The following is a 17,776-nucleotide window of genomic DNA, read 5'->3' as shown; positions in this document are numbered from 1 at the left end:
GCTAAAGAAAAAAGGGATCAAAAAAAGGACAAGGACAAAGCGCCGAGAACAAAAGAAAAGGGTGAGAGAGTGCTCCGTATTTGGGGACCCCAAGTTTTTAAAGCCCTGGGCTGTAAAATGTAAGGGGCATGCTCAGGATATCTCCCAGGCCCTGTCTCCACGATGGGTCCTCTTGGTAACTCAGAGGCAGCTTTGAAGTGTTTTATCAAACAGAACCAGGTCAGTCCACCTTTAGGCCAAATGGGATCTTATGGTTGCTTTGTGGAGACAGGAGGGAAGGTTTCCTCTTTCCACACACAGGTAAACTGGCTTCTCCAGATAGGAGCTGACTCATATCTCTGCCTAGCAAAGTGCTACATAACATAACCCATAAAATGGATGGCAGTGCAAGTATCATTTTCATTTGCAAACAGATTTTATTACTCAAATTATTTTGTGTTCCTCTATCCTTTGATGACAATTTGTATACAATTTGAAAACAAGACAATATTTTAATGAAGAAATGGTTCTACTAATATTACATAAGCAACAGTGAGATGGCTCAGTGGGGGGGGGGGGAATGTGTTCAGTGCACAAGGTTTTACTGCATTTATTAGATTCATGGTGCTTCTCTTTGGTTGGAATTCTTTCATGCCTTTGAAGAAATCTGAACATGCAGAGGCATTATCATATTGATTACATTCATAGGGTTTCTTCCCAGTATGAGTACATTGATGAGTCTGGAAATTACAGTGATGTGCCCAAGTTTTATTGCAACAATTACACCCACAGGGTTTCTCTCAAAGATGACATTTTTGTGTGTGTGTGATTACGAACACTAACATAATATGCAAAGACTTTACCACATTGAGTACATTCTCCCGTTGACCAGCTTCAGGGTGAAAGAAGAGAAAGTCTTGGTTGGTTCCGTGGTAGGGAGAATGGAGCAGGCAGTGAACAGCCAGTGAAAACAACCAGCTGTTGGTTAACAATTACTTAGCAGAACTAATTGTTGAAGCAAGATTGAGGACTGGAGGAGAAATGAAATATTAAGGCCCAGGCATAAATTGCAGTGAAAACTGAAAGGTCTTCTAGCCCAAGAGAACTTTATTTTTCTTCTGTCTCTTTTTTCTATCTCATCTCCTTGGGCTAACCCCAGTACTTTATTTAAAGTGAAGTTCAATTTTTTTTCATTAAAGATCATCTTTTTTTTTTCATCTCTTACAATCAGTAGAGCATTTAAAAATTAACAGAGCAAGAAAACAATCTAACAAAGAAATACAAACACTTCTGTATACTCAACAATAAAGTACATAGCAAAAATCAATCAATGTCCAACCAATGGTCGGCATGACCTGATTATTATTTTTTAAACAATACTCGGTAAAGTATAATCATAAATTTCCCTGGGCTAAAGCCATTGTGTTTCATGATCATCATAGCAACATATCTTGAATCTAAATACCCTTACCACAGAACTACCAATCCCAAACCAACAGGTATGCTATCCATCTTTATTCAAGGCTAGGCTAACTGATAGTGGTCCTCTACTGTAAAATATCTGCAAATTAACTGCCAAGATGCCCTCTGTTATGAAAGATCTGTAAAGTATGATATTCCGAGCCTACCTTCTATTGCTTTCAAAACAGATTCTAAAGAAAAAAGTTTTACTTTTCTACAGATAACAATATCCAACCAGGGTCTGTAATATCAAAGAGACTCTGTCTCCAAAAACTAAAAAAACAAAGTCCTAACTTTCTTTTCAAGCAGTTTCTGCCTAGATGTTCACAATGCCTTTCATCAGTCTGTGGGAACATTTTTCCAGTGAATTTCACTAGGTCAGAACTCATAATGTAAGTGAGAAACAGAAAGGCAGTTTTAGGAGAAAAAGCAGATGTCAAATTAGTCTTTAGGCAAAATCATTCCATATATAGATAGAGATCATAAATAATAGTTAAGGGCAGTACTGATCAGCCAGAGATCTTTAGAACTTTGCCAAGCAAAGTCTCTACAGCTGTTCTGGATGTCTGTCTAATGATCATGCTGACCAGAGGACTCTGGACCTTTATCAAGCAAAGCCTCTACAATTTGTCCTCATGTCTGTGACAACATTCGTATGGTTTATCCAGTATGAATTCTTCTGTGTTTATGAAGATAACTACAACGTGCAAAGGCTTTACCACATTCAGTACATTCATACGGTTTCTCTCCAGTATGATATCTTTTGTGTATAAGAAGGTAAAAGCGACGTGAAAAGGCTTTACCACATTGAGTACATTCATATGGTTTCTCTCTGGTATGAGTTATTTGGTGTTTATGAAGATAACCGCGACATGCAAAGGCTTTACCACACTGAGTACATTCATATGGCTTCTCTCCGGTATGAGTTCGTCTGTGTTTTCTGAGATATCTGCGACTTGCAAAGGCTTTACCACATTGAGTGCATGCATAGGGTTTTTCTCCAGTATGAATTCGTTCATGTGTTTGAAGATCACACTTTAATGCAAAGTTTTTGCCACATTGCTTACAGCCATAGGGTTTCTCTCCAGTATGAATTTTTTCATGCCTGTGAAGTTTATACTTCAGTTCAAAGGCTTTACCACACTGATTACATCCATAGCGTTTCTCTCCAGTATGATCCTTTTCATGATTTTGAAGACTTGCACGACTTCCAAAGGTTTTACCACACTGATTACATTCATAGGATTTCTCTCCAGTGTGAGTTCTTTCATGGAGTTGAAGACGACTGTTATATGCAAAGGCTTTTCCACACTGATTACATTCATAGGGTTTCTCTCCAGTATGAGTTCTTTCATGTATTTGAAGAATACTGCGAAATGCAAAGGCTTTACCACACTGATTACATTCATAGGGCTTCCTTCCAGTGTGAGTTATTTCATGTACTTGAAGATTACTGTGACTTGCAAAGGCTTTACCACATTGATCACAGACATATGGTTTCTCTCCCATATGCATTATTTCATGTACTTGAAGAAGACGGCGAGTTGATAATGCTTTACCACATTTGTTACAATTATAAGGTTTCTCTCCCGTATGAGTTCTTTTGTGTGTTTGAACAGAACTGCGGTGTGCAAATGCTTTACCACATTCACTGCAAAAATAGGGTTTTTCTCCCGTATGAGATCTTTTGTGTAGTTGAAGAGAACCAAGGCGTGCAAATGCTTTACCACATTCATTGCAATTATAGGGTTTCTCTCCTGTATGAATTTTCTTGTGCAATTGAAGAGAATTGCTATATGCAAAGGCTTTACCACATTCACTGCAATTATAGGGTTTCTCACCCGTATGAATTCTTTTATGGATTGGAAGATAACTGCGACTTGTAAAGGATTTACCACATTCATTACATTCATAGAGCTTTTCTCTACTATGAGTTCTTTTATGTATTTTAAGATCCTTGCAACTTGCAAAGGTTTTACCACATTGATTACATGCATAGGGTTTCTCTCTAGTATGGTTTTTTTCATGTTTTCTAAGACTACTGAAATTTGCAAAGGCTTTACTGCGTTGATTATGTTCATAGAGTTTCTCTTCAGTGTGTATTCTTTCATATGCTTGAAGAAAACTATTATGTTTAAAGGTACACTGCTTCTTTCCACATCCATTATGTTCACAAGGCTTGTATACAGAGTGACTGATGTTATACCTACTAAAACAGAAATAACAAAAGGTTTTCACACTGCATTTACACCACTTAACTTTTTGTTTCCCATAGGCATGTGCTATCGGGTTAAGGTTTCTCCATGACAACAACCTTCTTGAATCCCAGTAACTGTTCCTCTCACTAAACTTTTAAAATTCCCCAAAAGTATATGTAACACCAGCTTTTCTATGGACTGTTTGCTTATAAAAGGTCTTGGACATACAGTAATGCCCTAATCAATGTGTATGCCTGTTATGATATATGAATGGTTTGAAACTAAATGGATTGACAAGCTGCGGAGTTTTTCTTGTTTTTTTGTTTTGTTTTGTTTTTGTTTTTTAGTTTGGTTTGATTCATGGTTTTTTGAAAATGGGTTTCTCTGTGTAGCCTCGGCACTGGAATTCATGCTGTAGACCAGCCGGAGATCAAACTCAAACATGCTCCTGCCTCGGTCTCCCAAGTGCCAGAATTAAAGGTATGTGCCACCACTAACCAGCTGGATTGACAGTTTTACAATACAGCTCTCTCTGGACTATGACCAAAACTGTCATGTGTTAAAATATTGTTACTGTTAAGAAAAATATATTCCAAACACAAGTCAGCTACCTGAAATTGAAGTATATGGTCTTGTGGGAATTTAATAATCATCAACACACATAAAACTGTGCTTATGTATACTGCTGATTTTCTTTAAAACATCAGGGCATATTAAAATATCTTCAGTGACACATTTGTATACAATTTACCTTCCATATCTCCTAGAACGTTGACAGTGTTCTTCAATATTGCGGTCTTCCAATTTGTAGCCTAAAACATAGTACCAAAAAATTTATGAAACATTATTGGATATTATGCAAATTTTAAGTTAGTATCTTTGATGAACCTGAGACCAAGTCTGCTTATTCACAGAAGTGCATAAATAGCCAAGGAATGCTTGTTCCCTTGTTTAAAAGGTGAAGGAAAACTAATATTCTTACCTATAGCAGTGAGGTTCCAGTAGGTTTCCAGCATCACATCTTTGTAGAGACTCTTCTGGGAAGGATCCAGCAAAGCCCATTCATCATGAGTGAAGTTTATATGGACATCCTCATAGGTCACTGCAGCCTAAAATATACCATATTTCATGTAATAGAAATGGAGAGACTTACTACACTACAAAAGTACATTTCATAGAGAATATGGTGTTCCACACATTTAATCCAGATAACATAAATTCAAATGTTCGAAGGAAACAGAAAAGGAGGTTCACACCTCCCATTTCTCGGCCCAATGAATTCCTTATTGCACTGCCAGAGACATGACAATTAATAGACAACACAAGAGAGACCCAGATCTACACTACTGAGTTATATCAGCACAATTGAATCAAAATCCCTAAAGACAAAAACGGATGGACAAGATGAATGTGGTGAGGTGCAACTTAACCCCAGATCTCTGGAGGCAGAGACGGGTAAATTTCTGTGATTTCTAGGTCAGCCTAGTCTATGTAGTCACTTCCATGACATCCAGAGTAACATAGTGAGACTCTCTCTCAAATAAAAATTAAAAACAAAAACAAAAAAACAAATCCAAACAAAGGTAGGAAGCACACAGAAATGCACTTGTTTAGCCACATTTTTGTGTGCTCTGGTCTGTGAACCCTTAAAACACTATTATTCAGTACATTCATCAATCACCTAAAATTGATTACTGGAGAAATCTTTGGTTATCTAAAATGCAGACAAAAATGAACTTTCAACTTTGTTACAGTGTCCTCCCTTTCTCTACTCTGACAACAAACTGAGCAAGTGGACAATGAACTCCAATTTTTATTCAGATCCCTCTACATCTCCTCAATGATAGTCATTTCTCTTTCTCTCTCTCTCTCTCTCTCTCTCTCTCTCTCTCTCTCTCTCTCTCTCTTTCCTTTTTGCTGACTTGACTACCAGTATTCCCAGCACTGAGCAGCAGAGGCAGAGCAGAGGTGTTAGTAATTCTCACTGACATAGTACAAGGCAACCCTGGCATACTATGCTGAATAGTTTTGTGTCAAAAATGACACAGGGTGCAGTCATCTGTGAGGAGGGATCCTCAACTCAGAAAATGCCTCTATAAGATTAGGTTGTAGGCAGGCCTCTCAGGCTTTTTTAAATTAGTGATTATTGGGGAGGGCCTACCCATTGTGAGTGGAAGGATTAGGAGGTGTGGCCTTGTTGGAGTAGGTGTGGTCATAGGAGAAGTGTGTGACTAGGGGAATGATTTGAGTTACAAGAGTCTAAGCCAGGCCCACTGGCTTTCTCTCTGCCTGCTGCCTGTGGATGGAGAACTCTCAGCCACCTCTCCAACAACATGTCTGCCTGCTCGCTGCCATGCTCCTGGCCATGAGAATGGACTGGACCTCTAAAACTGTAATCAAGTCCCAAACAAGGTTTTCCTTTATAGGATTTGCCATGGTCATGGTATTTCTTTACAAGGAACACTGCCTAAGACAAAAGTTGGCAACAGGAAGCAGAGTATTTCTCTGACAGGCCAGACCATAATGCTTCTAGGCAGAAGGTGGACGTTGGAGCTTTAGATTAGGGAAGCCATTGAGTGCTTTAAATGGGACTTTATGGGCCATCGTGGAAGAGCACAGCATACAGTGCTGCTGAAAGCGATGTAGATCAGGATGGCCTGGCTCCAGCGCTTTCAAAGCAGAATGTAAGTGGCCTAAAGAACATTCTTTTGATATGACACAAGCCTATGCAGGCCAGGGAGTGGAATATGGTGGATTGAAAGAGAAAGGCTCCTGACATAGATCTGAATACTAAGTCACGAGGGAGAGGCACTGCTTGGAGGGGATCAGGAGGTGTGGTCTTGTATAAGGAAGTGTGTCCCTTGGGGTGAACTTGGAGGTTTCAAGGGCGCAAGCCAGGCCCAGTGCCTTCCTCCCGTCCTGCTGCCTGCATATGCAGATATAGAATTCTGAGGTACGATGTGTGCCTACATGCCACCATGCTCCTCACCATGATGACAACAGAACAAAGCTCTGAAACTGTAAGTAAGTCCCACGTAATGCTTACCATTATAAGAGCTGTCAGGGTCAGGGTGTGAAGGTGAGATAAACATGGTTTTTGTTAGATCACAAGTGGGGGATGTCCCCAAAAAGACTTGGGAGAGAGCAGGTGACACTTATCCCCTTAGAAGCAGAACCACCAGTGAAGGAGATTGGTTATTAACCAGCTGAAAAACATCCTTGAACAAATTCTGAGAGGAGGTATAAATGTGAGACAAAAAGAGGTGGCGGGGCCTATGGAGACTGAGAATAATTTTGGCTGTTCATCACTCCACTCTGGTGTTTTCATAGGAAAAAAACAAACAAAGATAAAACAAACAAACAAAAACCAAACAAATAATGACCAAGTGGCATAGTTAGGGTTTCCATTGCTGTGAAGACACACCATGAGCATGGCAACTCTTATAAAGAAAACATTTAATTGAGGTTGGCTTACAGTTTCAGAGGATTAATCCATTATCATCATGTCAAAAAAGATCGCAGTGTCCAGACAGAAAGGGTGCTGGAGAAACTGAGAATCTACATCATGATCTGCAAGCAGCAAAAGAGGGGACTGTCTGACACTGGCCAGACTTGAACATACAGGACACCTCAAAACTGGCCTCCACAGTGACATACTTTCTAGAACAAGGCCATACTTCCTCCAACAAGGCCACACCTCCTAATAGTGCCACTCTCTCTGAGCCAAGCATTCACACACAGGAGTCTATGGGGGCCAAACCTTGTCTATCCACCACACTAAGCCAGATGCCATTTGGATGAAAATAAGTAAAGAACACAGGTATATTGACACAAAAACAGACTAAGTTCTTTCCTGGTAGAGGGAATGCCATTAATAGGAGACTGTATGACCTGCCCCATATAAAATGTTAGCTGCTGAGTGCTGTATGCTGACAGATATGCCACAGCCAAATGCCCTGTGTCTGTCCTCTACCAGACTGAAGTGAGCCAACCAGGTTTGTATTGACCCATATGAGACAGTTGCCCAGTTGGAAATTTCATTGGCCCGAGGTAACCTACCCAAATTGAACACACACCCATTTGGTTTGCCTTCATTCATAGGGTATGAATTAATGCATGCTGGGAAAGTTCGCAGAAGTCACTCACCTGCCACATCAGAGGATATATAGCAGATCCCTGCAGCTCACTGACTTAAACTTGAACCAACTGTAACCCAGCTATTGCCTAGGCTGTTTACCCCGGCTGTGTACACACTATTCTTTCTATTCTTGTCTGAAAAAAAAAACATGTTACATACACACACACATACACACACACGCAAATGCACAAATGCACACATGCACTCATGCACCTTAGCAGTAAAGACCACGTACTGCTCTTGCAGAAGACCTGGGCTTGGTTCCCAGCACTAACATGGTGGCACAAAATTATCCTTAGATCCTGTTGCAGGGCGTCTGATACATTCTTCTGTCTTCTGTGGGCACCAAACACCCAAGTGATGAACACATATACATAGAGGCAACACACTCAAGCTCATGAAAGAAATTTAAATTAAAACACAGACTCCCAAGCCTCTTATATGTCAGCATGGATAAAATGGCCAGAAATAAATAGAAATGTGACAAGATCTGTGGTAAAAGCTATAACTATAATTAAGAGAAACAAGGGAGTCTTCAAAGGGGAGAAGTTCCACGACCATAGACAGGAAGCCTCAATATTCTTTCAGTACAGAATCTGAGCTATAGGCTCAACAAAAGTCCAATTGAAAGTCTAACAATTTATGCTATGAACGTCAAAAAACTGATGGCAAAACGTCATCATGACTGAAAACATGACAACACAAGACGGAATAAATCACACACACAGTGACATCACCTGACCTCAAAACTCCCCATACACCTGCAATAAAGTCTGTGCTGCTTGGGAAAGAATAAAAAAGATCAACAGAACACGAGAGGACATTTAAGAGAGAAAAACCAATTAATATTAGGTCAATGTTTACAAATGAGGCCAGGAAACGCAGGAAGTCTGTCTTACTAACACACTGGACCCCCGCGGCATCCACGTGCAAATGTGTTAGTGACACAGCCTTTCCACCTGCACAGAATTAACTGCACACGGATCCTGCACCTGAGTGTCCAGTGCCCAGCGCAGAACTCCTAGAAGACACCAGAGAAGCCAGGGCTCTGCGAGGCAGCGAGTCCGCCTTCCCTGGCAATGAAAGCCGCGCATGCGCGCGCCCCGCACAGGACAGAGAACTAAGTCTGAATTCCGCCCGGGGAGGTGACAGGAGCTCAGGGAAGAAACTGAATCACACAGGGCGCCGCCGGCTCCCGCACCCCGGGACGAACCCCACGCGCGCTCCCGCGGCTCCTCCCCGCGTGGGGACGGCGGCCCCGCTCACCATGGCGCGGATCCCGAGCTCGCCCCGCTCTCCTCACAGCTCCCGGCAGCGGGTCACGGCGCGGCACACGGAACCCGAGAGGCTTGGCGGACACAGCGGAGCGTTCAGTATGGAGGACCGGAGGTGCCCGCCCCATTCTGACTGACAGTCCTCTTCTAGGCCCTGATTGGCTAGTGAGGCCTGAGTGACAGGAGCAGCTCCCTTAGGGACAGAGTGCCGTGTGGCTCCAGGCCCTGGCTTCCGCTCCAGGAGCAGAACTCTGAAGACCCGCGGAGTTTGGCTTTGCGGTGGAACTGGCGCCTGCACTGGAAAGTGGTCCCTGCGCTGTCCTGCACTCAGCAGGCGCTTCTCCTTCATCTAGGCACAGAGACTCTAACTTACGCAGATCAGTGCTCAGTGTGATCCCCCTGCCTCAGCTGTGGTGACGTCCCGCCCATTCACACCAAAGTTAAACCACCAGATTGACAGTCACCACCCATCAGCAATTTCAGTCAGGCAAAGCTAGGACTGCTCACAGCTCTCTCACTGCACATCGTGAGCCAAACACTTTCCCAGCCTTCTGTGGTGCCACCGCCCCAACATTTGCGAAGAGGAGACAGGACATCAAAAGTTTTAAACCAGATTGGTCTGAGACAGGAAACATCTGCAATTAGGGTCCCCAAAGGGGAGGTTTCAGGGTGAGGACCTGGGAAAAACGTTTGACATCGACTGTTGGTGGTGGCGCATGGCTTTAAACCTAGCATAAAGGCGGCAGAGGCAGCAAGGCTTCTGAGTTCGAGGCCCAGCTGGTCTAGAGAGTTTCAGGACAGGGAGAGCTACACAGAGAAACTAGAAGAAAAGAAAAGAAAAGTTGGGGTCTTGCATAAGCTGATTTCACTCCTGCTTATCAGAACAGGGACCAGGAATTGCATCCTTTTTCGAGACTCCTGAAAGCCTGTGAGCACAAACCAAATAACAAGAGACATGTGACCTCAGTGTTTCATGTTCCTCCAGCTTTCTAGGAAAGGAGTGAGTTTACTTTCGATTAGTCACTATTGCCTGCTCCTGTTCTTCAAAGAAAAGTTTGTGCCTGTCATAAATAACATGTCTTCTTTTCTTCTTCTTCTTCTTCTTCTTCTTCTTCTTCTTCTTCTTCTTCTTCTTCTTCGCCTTCGCCTTCCCCTCCTCTTCCTCTTCTTCTTCCTTCTTCTTCTTCTTGCCTGGCTGTGCTCATGGACCCTTTCTTAAACCTCAGAGCATATACAGTCTGGGGCTCTGAATAAAGTTGGCGATTGCATGAGACTCCAGTCAGACTCAATTATCAACTGCTTTGTTTCAGATCCCATCACCTCTAGAGTGGTCACATGGCTCCACCCCTGACCACACCCCCATCACTTCCTGGGAGTTCTAGGTGGGGTCTCTACTCCTGAGGCACAACTTTAAATATTGCATTGCATTCATATTTAATGCATAATTTTATTATGAATCCAGAAGATCAAACTGTGTTCTGAGTCTCCCTGCTTCTTCTGTGCTATCACAGGGAGGTGATCAGAGTTGTAGGTCATCCTTGTCTACATAGTAAGTTTGAGGTCAACTGGGCTACACGAGACCCTGCCTCAAAAGAAAGGTGGAGGGGGGAAGGGAACAAGACGGGGATCGAAGGAGTGTAGTGGAAGTTTGGGCTATGTCACATATATATATTTTGTTTTGATCATAAGTGTGAAATGGAAAACTGCCTTTACTTTATCCACAGCTGATAACAGCTGGATCAAAGACATGTTCTCTCCCAGACTGAAGATCTGGACCAGATGTGCCCTCCATTGCTGGAATGTAGTTCACTCCAGATACAGTGAAGTTGACAACCAAAAGTAGCCATCACGATCCACCCTTTGCCAACTTGTCATGCAAATGACTTTCTTTGTCAGAGGTTTAGTCCATCATCATCATGGCGGGAAGTGTGGCAGCATGCAGGCAGGTGAGAGGAGTGCCCGGGACCTTTGTCCATGGAAACACATCCTTGTGTGGACTCTGAGAGGGTATAAATAGGAGCCCAGAGAAAGACAGAGAGAGAGGAACGCTCCTGGAGAAGTCCTCAAGAAGGCTGCTGCTGACTGCTGTTTGCAGTTTAGCTTGATGCTGGCTGTTTTCTTGACTTTCCTAACTTCATCTTTAGTAATTTTCACCTGTGTGTTCACATCCAGAGTGTTCATAGGTGTGTCACGCCGACAACTTACAGGTGTTTTGTCCCTATTCCCTCCAGGTGAGTTCTAGAGATCAAACACAAGTACTCAAGTTTTGCAGGAAGTGCCTTCAGTGGGTGAGTGAACCCACTGGCTCTTATTAAAGTCTCAAAAATATTCATGTGTGTAGGTGCTGTTGTATGTGTTGGCATCTAAGCGGCCTCTAGGCTGCCAAGCAACCTCTGACCTCATCACCTGCTGCCAGGTGTGTGACAGAAGATAAAAGGACCAACCTGCTACCTTCTCTCTCTCTCTCTCTCTCTCTCTCTCTCTCTCTCTCTCTCCCTCTCGCTCCCTCTCTCTCTCCCTCTCTCTCCCTCTCTCTCTTTCCTATCCTACCCTCTTGGCCCACTCAGGTCCCAACTCCTCCCCATTTTCCTTCTCCCCAAATAAATCTCTCCGTATTCATATTGCTTGCATGGCATGTCATTTTTTAATCATAACATGTAAGACTGAGACCTCCAGAGACATCTCTAGTCTACTCCCAGAGTCCCCCATGAGAGACAGAGTCTAATGTAAATACAAAACACACAGGAATGTATCGAGCTGATGCGTCAGGGTCTGTCAAGCTCTTCGAAGCTGCAGACTATGAAAAGCAGAAGCAAGTGCTTTTTTATATCTTTTTGCAAAAGCAGAATTTAGCAGGCTAGCTGGGAGGGGTAAGTACATTCCAGGGGAAGTGGGACATTTATAGACACAGCTGGCTGTCCTTGCATCAAGCTGGACCCTGAGCACAGGCTGGCAGTCCTTGAGTCATGTTGGACTTTTTTATTATCTTTAAACATAAACTAGCTGTCCTTGGGACAAGCTGGACTCTACAAGAGGGGCCAAGTAGCTCTCCCTCCTGTCCCAGACACAGACAGTGATCTGATATTGATACCTTGGTTCAATATTGGTATTGCTTCCTGGCCCCTCCATTTCCCCCATTTTTTATTGTAACTATTTCAATCCTGAAGTAGAAATTACAGCTCATTTTCTCTCAGAGGAACCTCATTATTAAGTTTGAAATATTGTTGTCTTAAGATCATGGCCTATGCTGTATTCATGCATTCTTTGATAAAGGCAAGTAACCGATTTAAAATATAAGGCCCGAAGGTCACAGCAATTAGAATGAGGAGAAGGAGCCATCAGAGTAGAAATCAGTGTAGTCAGCCAAGGCGAACTGTTATACCAGGACTCAACCAACGTTGGGAAGCCTCACGCTCCTCTTTTCGTTGGGAATCTTTAATTACTCTAGAAAGGTCTGCGTAGAAACAGCATTCGTCTTTGAAAGCAGCACATAGACCCCCTCGCTGCAAAAATAGCAAGTCTAGGCCTCTTCTGTTCTGCGAGATTACCTCGGCTAGGGAGGAGAGAGACTCTTCTAGATGAGATATTGACTGCTCGAGGTGTCTAATACCCTCATCTATGGCTGGCCTTAAACCTTGATAGCTTTTGTCTTGTATAATGAGAGCTGAAGTTCCAGAGGCAGCTCCCACTATGCCTAATCCCAGCAAGAGAGAAACAGTCAGTCCAGTGAGGACCCCTCTTTTCGCTTGTCTGTTTCTGGGTTCCCAAATGTCTAGAAGGGACTCGTAAGAGTGATGGTTAATCTTAGGAGTCAGTTGTACCAGAACATGAAAGTCCTCTTGCAAGGTGGTGGAGTATACACAAGGGGTCATTCCAGAAGAGCAAGCCCCCCATGCCTGATCAGGGGGCAGGTAGTACACAGCAGGATGGGCATTTTCAGGTTGAATGTGCTCTGTTACACTTAAGGTCTTGTGTTGGGGTGGCACTTTTCCCATACATAAACCTTGACCTATAATGGATTGCAGAGACATCCGGGCATCGTGATGTTGCTGCCATCTGCAATGTTTAGGGTCTGATGTGTAGAGAGGAAAAGAAGCATTTATAGCAATTGCCTCGTAGTAAGGGGGCAGCACAGGAGAGCATTTCTCGGTAGGATTAGGTCTGGAGGCATTGGGCACCATTAAGGTGTTTGAGATTAGCTGGAGGAGGGGGTCAGCACTTAGATTTGGAAATGGTATTAGTGGAGGGACAGCCAAGGTGGTATCTAAGGAAGTTTACGGGAAGGGTCTCTCTGATGTGGGTGACATGGGAGCGATAACAGAATTTGGTCCTAGTGACACAGAAGTCCTACTTGTTGCTTTTAATTTCATTGTAAACAGTAGGCCTTAGTAAAAACCCTTAGTTTTTTTAGCTCTTTAGCTCTTGAGCCTCTTCAACTCCTTGGCCTTTGGATTTTGAATTAGGAAGACTTTAGCCTTGAGTGTTGTTGTTGTTTTTGGGTTTTTTTGTGTGTGTGTTTTGTTTTTAGTTTTTAGTTTTTTTTGCCTTTTCTCACTGGCCTGTTAGCTGAGCTAGTGAGCCTTTTCAGCCTCTTCCATCAGGACATGGGTTTCTCTAAGTCTCTGAGCTAGCAGGTTTTTGCCCCAGCATCTTGCTCCTGAGTCTTTATTGGTAAAAATAGAACATTTGGGATTTTCATTTAAAACAAGATTTTGAGCCAGACGGAGGTGGCACTCACCTTTAATCCCAGCACTTGGGAGGCAGAGGCAGGCGGATCGCTGTGAGTTCGAGGCCAGCCTGGTCTACAGAGTGAGTCCAGGACAGCCAGGGCTACACAGGGAAACCCTGTCTCGAAAACCAAACAACAACAACAACAACAACAACAACAACAACAATAATAATAATAATAAAATAAAGATTTTGGTACCCAAAGTGGGGTATGACCCAACAGACAGAGCGATCACTCCAGCTGAGGACAAACTGAGAAGCCATCAGGTTTGGTAAGTCATCTGGGAAACCATTAAATAGAGAGCTGAGAATGGGAAGTAGCTGGAAAATAATAGAAGGCTGTAGAACCTTGCTCAGTGCTACTCCAGAGTGCCTAAAAAGTAGAAGCGTTAAATGAATAGCTAAGTAACTTAGATGAAATTGGCTCCATACCAGTTATGATGATTAATGGCCATAACAGCTTTCTGTACCCTCTCTAAGGTGTCTGTATCTCTGCATCTCTCTAACCTTGAGAGATACATGGAAAAAAGAGAAATATGCAAAGTGCATATGAGCCATACCAGGGAATGAGATTAAGGAAAATACTCAGACAAAGATAGAGGAATTTAGACAAACCTTAGAGAAAGACCTAAGAAAAATAGTCAGATACAGAGGAATTTAGAAACAGCCTACCATGCCACAACATGATAAAACTGGAAGGGGAGGTCTAAGGTTGTTAGAAAACCAGCCTGGGCCAGGCATGGTGGCGCACGCCTTTAATCCCAGCACTCAGGAGGCAGAGGCAGGCAGATCGCTGTGAGTTCGAGGCCAGCCTGGTCTACAGAGGGAGTCCAGGACAGCCAAGGCTACACACAAAGAAACCCTGTCTCAAAAATCAAAAAAGAAAAAAGAAAAAAGAAAAAGAAAACCAGCCTTAGTATAATCAGGTACTATACAAGATTCCAGGAGATGAAAGGCACCCCAGGGTTATAACAAATTGGAATGGCATCCTACAGATATGTTAGATTTGAGGAGATTTAAGGAATTGATCGTCTCTTACGATATACATTCATCCTATGTTAAACAGATGTTATATTTATTATCACCTCAGAATGGGATTTTGCTCAAAGACAGGAAAGATTTGACAATAGCAATATTACAACGTGGTCCTCAGTCACAATGGCAATCTTGGTGGAAAGATGACGTGAAGTCCATATAACAATGAAATCAGGCCAGAGGTATTGATAGTTGCCAGGGTCAATTGCTAGGTGAAGGTCAATATGTTGATTTACAAAGGCAGTGGGAATTTGAGGGTCACACCTTGGCACTATGCCCTATAGCAACTTTAAGTGCTTGGGAGAAGGTTTAAGAATTGGGGAAGAGGTCTGCACCATTTACTGAAATTACACAAATCCCAAAAGAAACTTTTGCAAAGACTGACTTCAGCTATAAATAGAATAGGATCAGATTCAGTAGGCAGATAAGTACTAATTGAAACTTTGGGTTTTTTTAAACGCTAATTCAGAATTCAAAAGAGTACTTAGAAATTTTTTTTCAAGACAGGGTCTCTCTGTGTAGCCTTGGCTGTCCTAGACTCGCTTTGTACACCAGGCTGGCCTCGAACTCACAGCGATCCACCTGCCTCTGCCTCCTGAGTGCTGGGATTAAAGGCGTGCGCCGTAGCCGCCACCACCACCAGCAAAGTACTTGGACTTTTAAAGGCAAAATCAGCACCAGTAAAGAAATGGATTAGACATATGACTGATATTGGATCTCATGTTTATGATGCTAATCTGATAGGAGAAGTAATTTCTAAAAGATTTAGGAAAAATTAAAATGGAAAATGTTTTAATTGTGGTAAGAAAGACCATTGAAAAAGGATTGTAGGCAAGGCTTTCCCAAAAACAATGGTTTTTCTAGAGATAATCCAAAAACCGGGACCCAGCCTTCCGGAGTATGCAGAAAGTGTGGCAAGGGCAGACATTGAACTAAGGAACACAGATCATCAAGGAATTGCCTTTGGGGGATACCGAAGGGGGCCTCCTGCAGGCCCCAACATCCAATGCAATTCAGTCATCCCCTGTCAGTGTAGGAGAAACTCATTCACAGAACAATTAAAAGATTTAGTGCCTGTTGTTAAACATAGCACTGATCTGGATGTAATCAAGAACAGAACAGCTTCAATAGATAAAACAAAACATTCAAGAAAGACCATAAAACAAATGTATTGGCAAACTGCTATACATTATCAGAGACTTAAGCTAAAAATGTAAATAAATAGCATCGGAATTGAAGGGTTAGTAGACACAAATTGATAAAGATCAGATTTGAATAAGAGAAATCTCCTGTATGAAGAGAGCTGATACTTCGTCAGACAGCTTGGTCATTCAATTCAAACTAACATATAAGACTTGTTGGGGTCTGCGTGAGCAAATGAAAGAAGAGCCCAGACTCAGGCAGGATGCAAAAGCAAAGAGCATGTATTCTGCAGAGATTTCCAGCATGCGGGGGTCACCACCTTCACAAAATGGTGACCCTGAAGTGTGCTTACAGGCTTAACTTAAACACAGAAAGGGTGGTTAGGTAACCTTTATTTGATTTGTTGGCAATGGCCTAGGAGATACGGAGACACTGAGGATTGTTCCAGCACACAGGGACTTTCCAGGGTAGTTATGAATTCATTGTTTTTCACTCAGGCCAGGTGTCAGGGCAGAAGCTGATTGGTTGCTCAGGATTTAGGGTTTTTCCAGGAACTGCGGTTTCATTTTCTAAGAAACTGAAACTCAAACCTAGTCTGCCCGACCTAAAATTAAAAAATTAGGAAGGCAATGGTAGCCCATGCCTTTAATCCTAGCAGAGACAAGCAGATCCATATAAGTTAGTTGCTCCCTAAATTCTAGAGTTAGAATAAACAGGGGTAGAGGTGGTCAACACCTTTAATCCCAGCACTTTGAGAGTCATATGCCTTTAATCCCAACACTCAGGAGACAGAGCATACAAAACTCTGAGTTCAAGGCCAGCCTAATATAGATCAAGTTCCAAGTAGAGAAAAACTTAGAGCCAGGTGAGGTAATTCACACCTTTAATCCCAGCACTTGTAAAGCACGTGCCTTTGATCTCAACACTTGGGAGGGAGGGGCAGGCACATAGGAATTACAGTGATTTAATTTTAAAAGCCATTTGAAAAATTAATTTTTTAAGATTTCAATTGAGAGATGATAAATTTTCTATTATGAAAATACATTTTGCACTAGGAAAGATGCAACCCACCAAAAAAGAAAAAAAGAAAAGAAAAGAAAAAAAAACTCCAGAGTTAGTGTTGGGGCAAGGTCTTGTTTTTATCCATCCAGGAGACTAAAAACATCTAACTAAGGAATCCAAAGACCACTGGACAAATGAAACATCTGAAGAAAAAGACAAATTATCCAGAGAAAATATGACAATAAAAGGCATGAGTTGGCCAAGTAGTATCGCCCACCTTGTTGCTTCTGCCCTCTGTAGACATAAGTGCTAAATGGTAGTCCCAAATCAATTAAAAATTAAAGGGATTAGAGCAAGACTCTCTCCTTCCCTAAAATCATGCATGCTTGTTTAAAAAAAAAAAAACACCAAAATCTCAAGCAGGAGAGATGGCTCAGAGGTGTGCTCTTCCAGAGGTCCTGAGTTCAATCCCCAGCAACCACATGGTGGCTCACAACCATCTATAATGTGATATGGCGCCCTCTTCTGGCCTGCAGAAATATATGCAGGCAGAGCACACAAAGACACATAAACACACACATACGGTGGCTCACAACCATCTATAATGTAATCTGCAGATAAAGCACTCATATGCAATAAATAAAATAAATAAGTCCTTTTTTAAAAAAACTTTCATTTACAATAAATAAATAAAAATAAGCCTTGAGTAGTGGGGAGGGATTTGTGGGTGAATGTGGCCAATTGACTGGGGCAGGAATGGACATTCCCCACAGCCCTCAAGGACAAGCTTTTTTGGAAAGAGTTCATCACATTTTAAA

General features: G+C 42.5%; 1 protein-coding gene across 9 annotated transcripts in view; it reads right to left on the bottom strand.

Annotated features, from left to right (window-relative positions):
* The window catches only part of LOC311604958 (uncharacterized protein), a 45,805-nt gene extending 36,630 nt beyond the window's left edge, over positions 1-9,175 (bottom strand). Inside the window, exons 1-5 of one of the 9 annotated variants that reach the window (XM_084795206.1) lie at positions 9,043-9,163; positions 8,012-8,112; positions 4,621-4,747; positions 4,390-4,450; positions 394-3,646 (exon numbers count right to left, since the gene is read on the bottom strand). In XM_084795206.1, coding sequence (XP_084651332.1) covers positions 2,101-3,646; positions 4,390-4,450; positions 4,621-4,747; positions 8,012-8,053 — 1,776 coding nt within the window. In that variant the 5' untranslated portion in view covers positions 8,054-8,112; positions 9,043-9,163 and the 3' untranslated portion in view covers positions 394-2,100. The other 8 variants (XM_084795207.1, XM_084795208.1, XM_084795197.1 and 5 more) reach the window with 8 other exon arrangements.
* Between the last annotated feature and the right edge of the window lie 8,601 nt (positions 9,176-17,776).

This window comes from Acomys minous (assembly GCF_964271855.1).
Source record: "Acomys minous genome assembly, chromosome: 9".
In the NCBI taxonomy this organism is placed as follows: domain Eukaryota; kingdom Metazoa; phylum Chordata; class Mammalia; order Rodentia; family Muridae; genus Acomys; species Acomys minous.
Note: the sequence above shows the minus strand (reverse complement) of the source record. Positions and strands in the feature narration are given on the sequence as shown.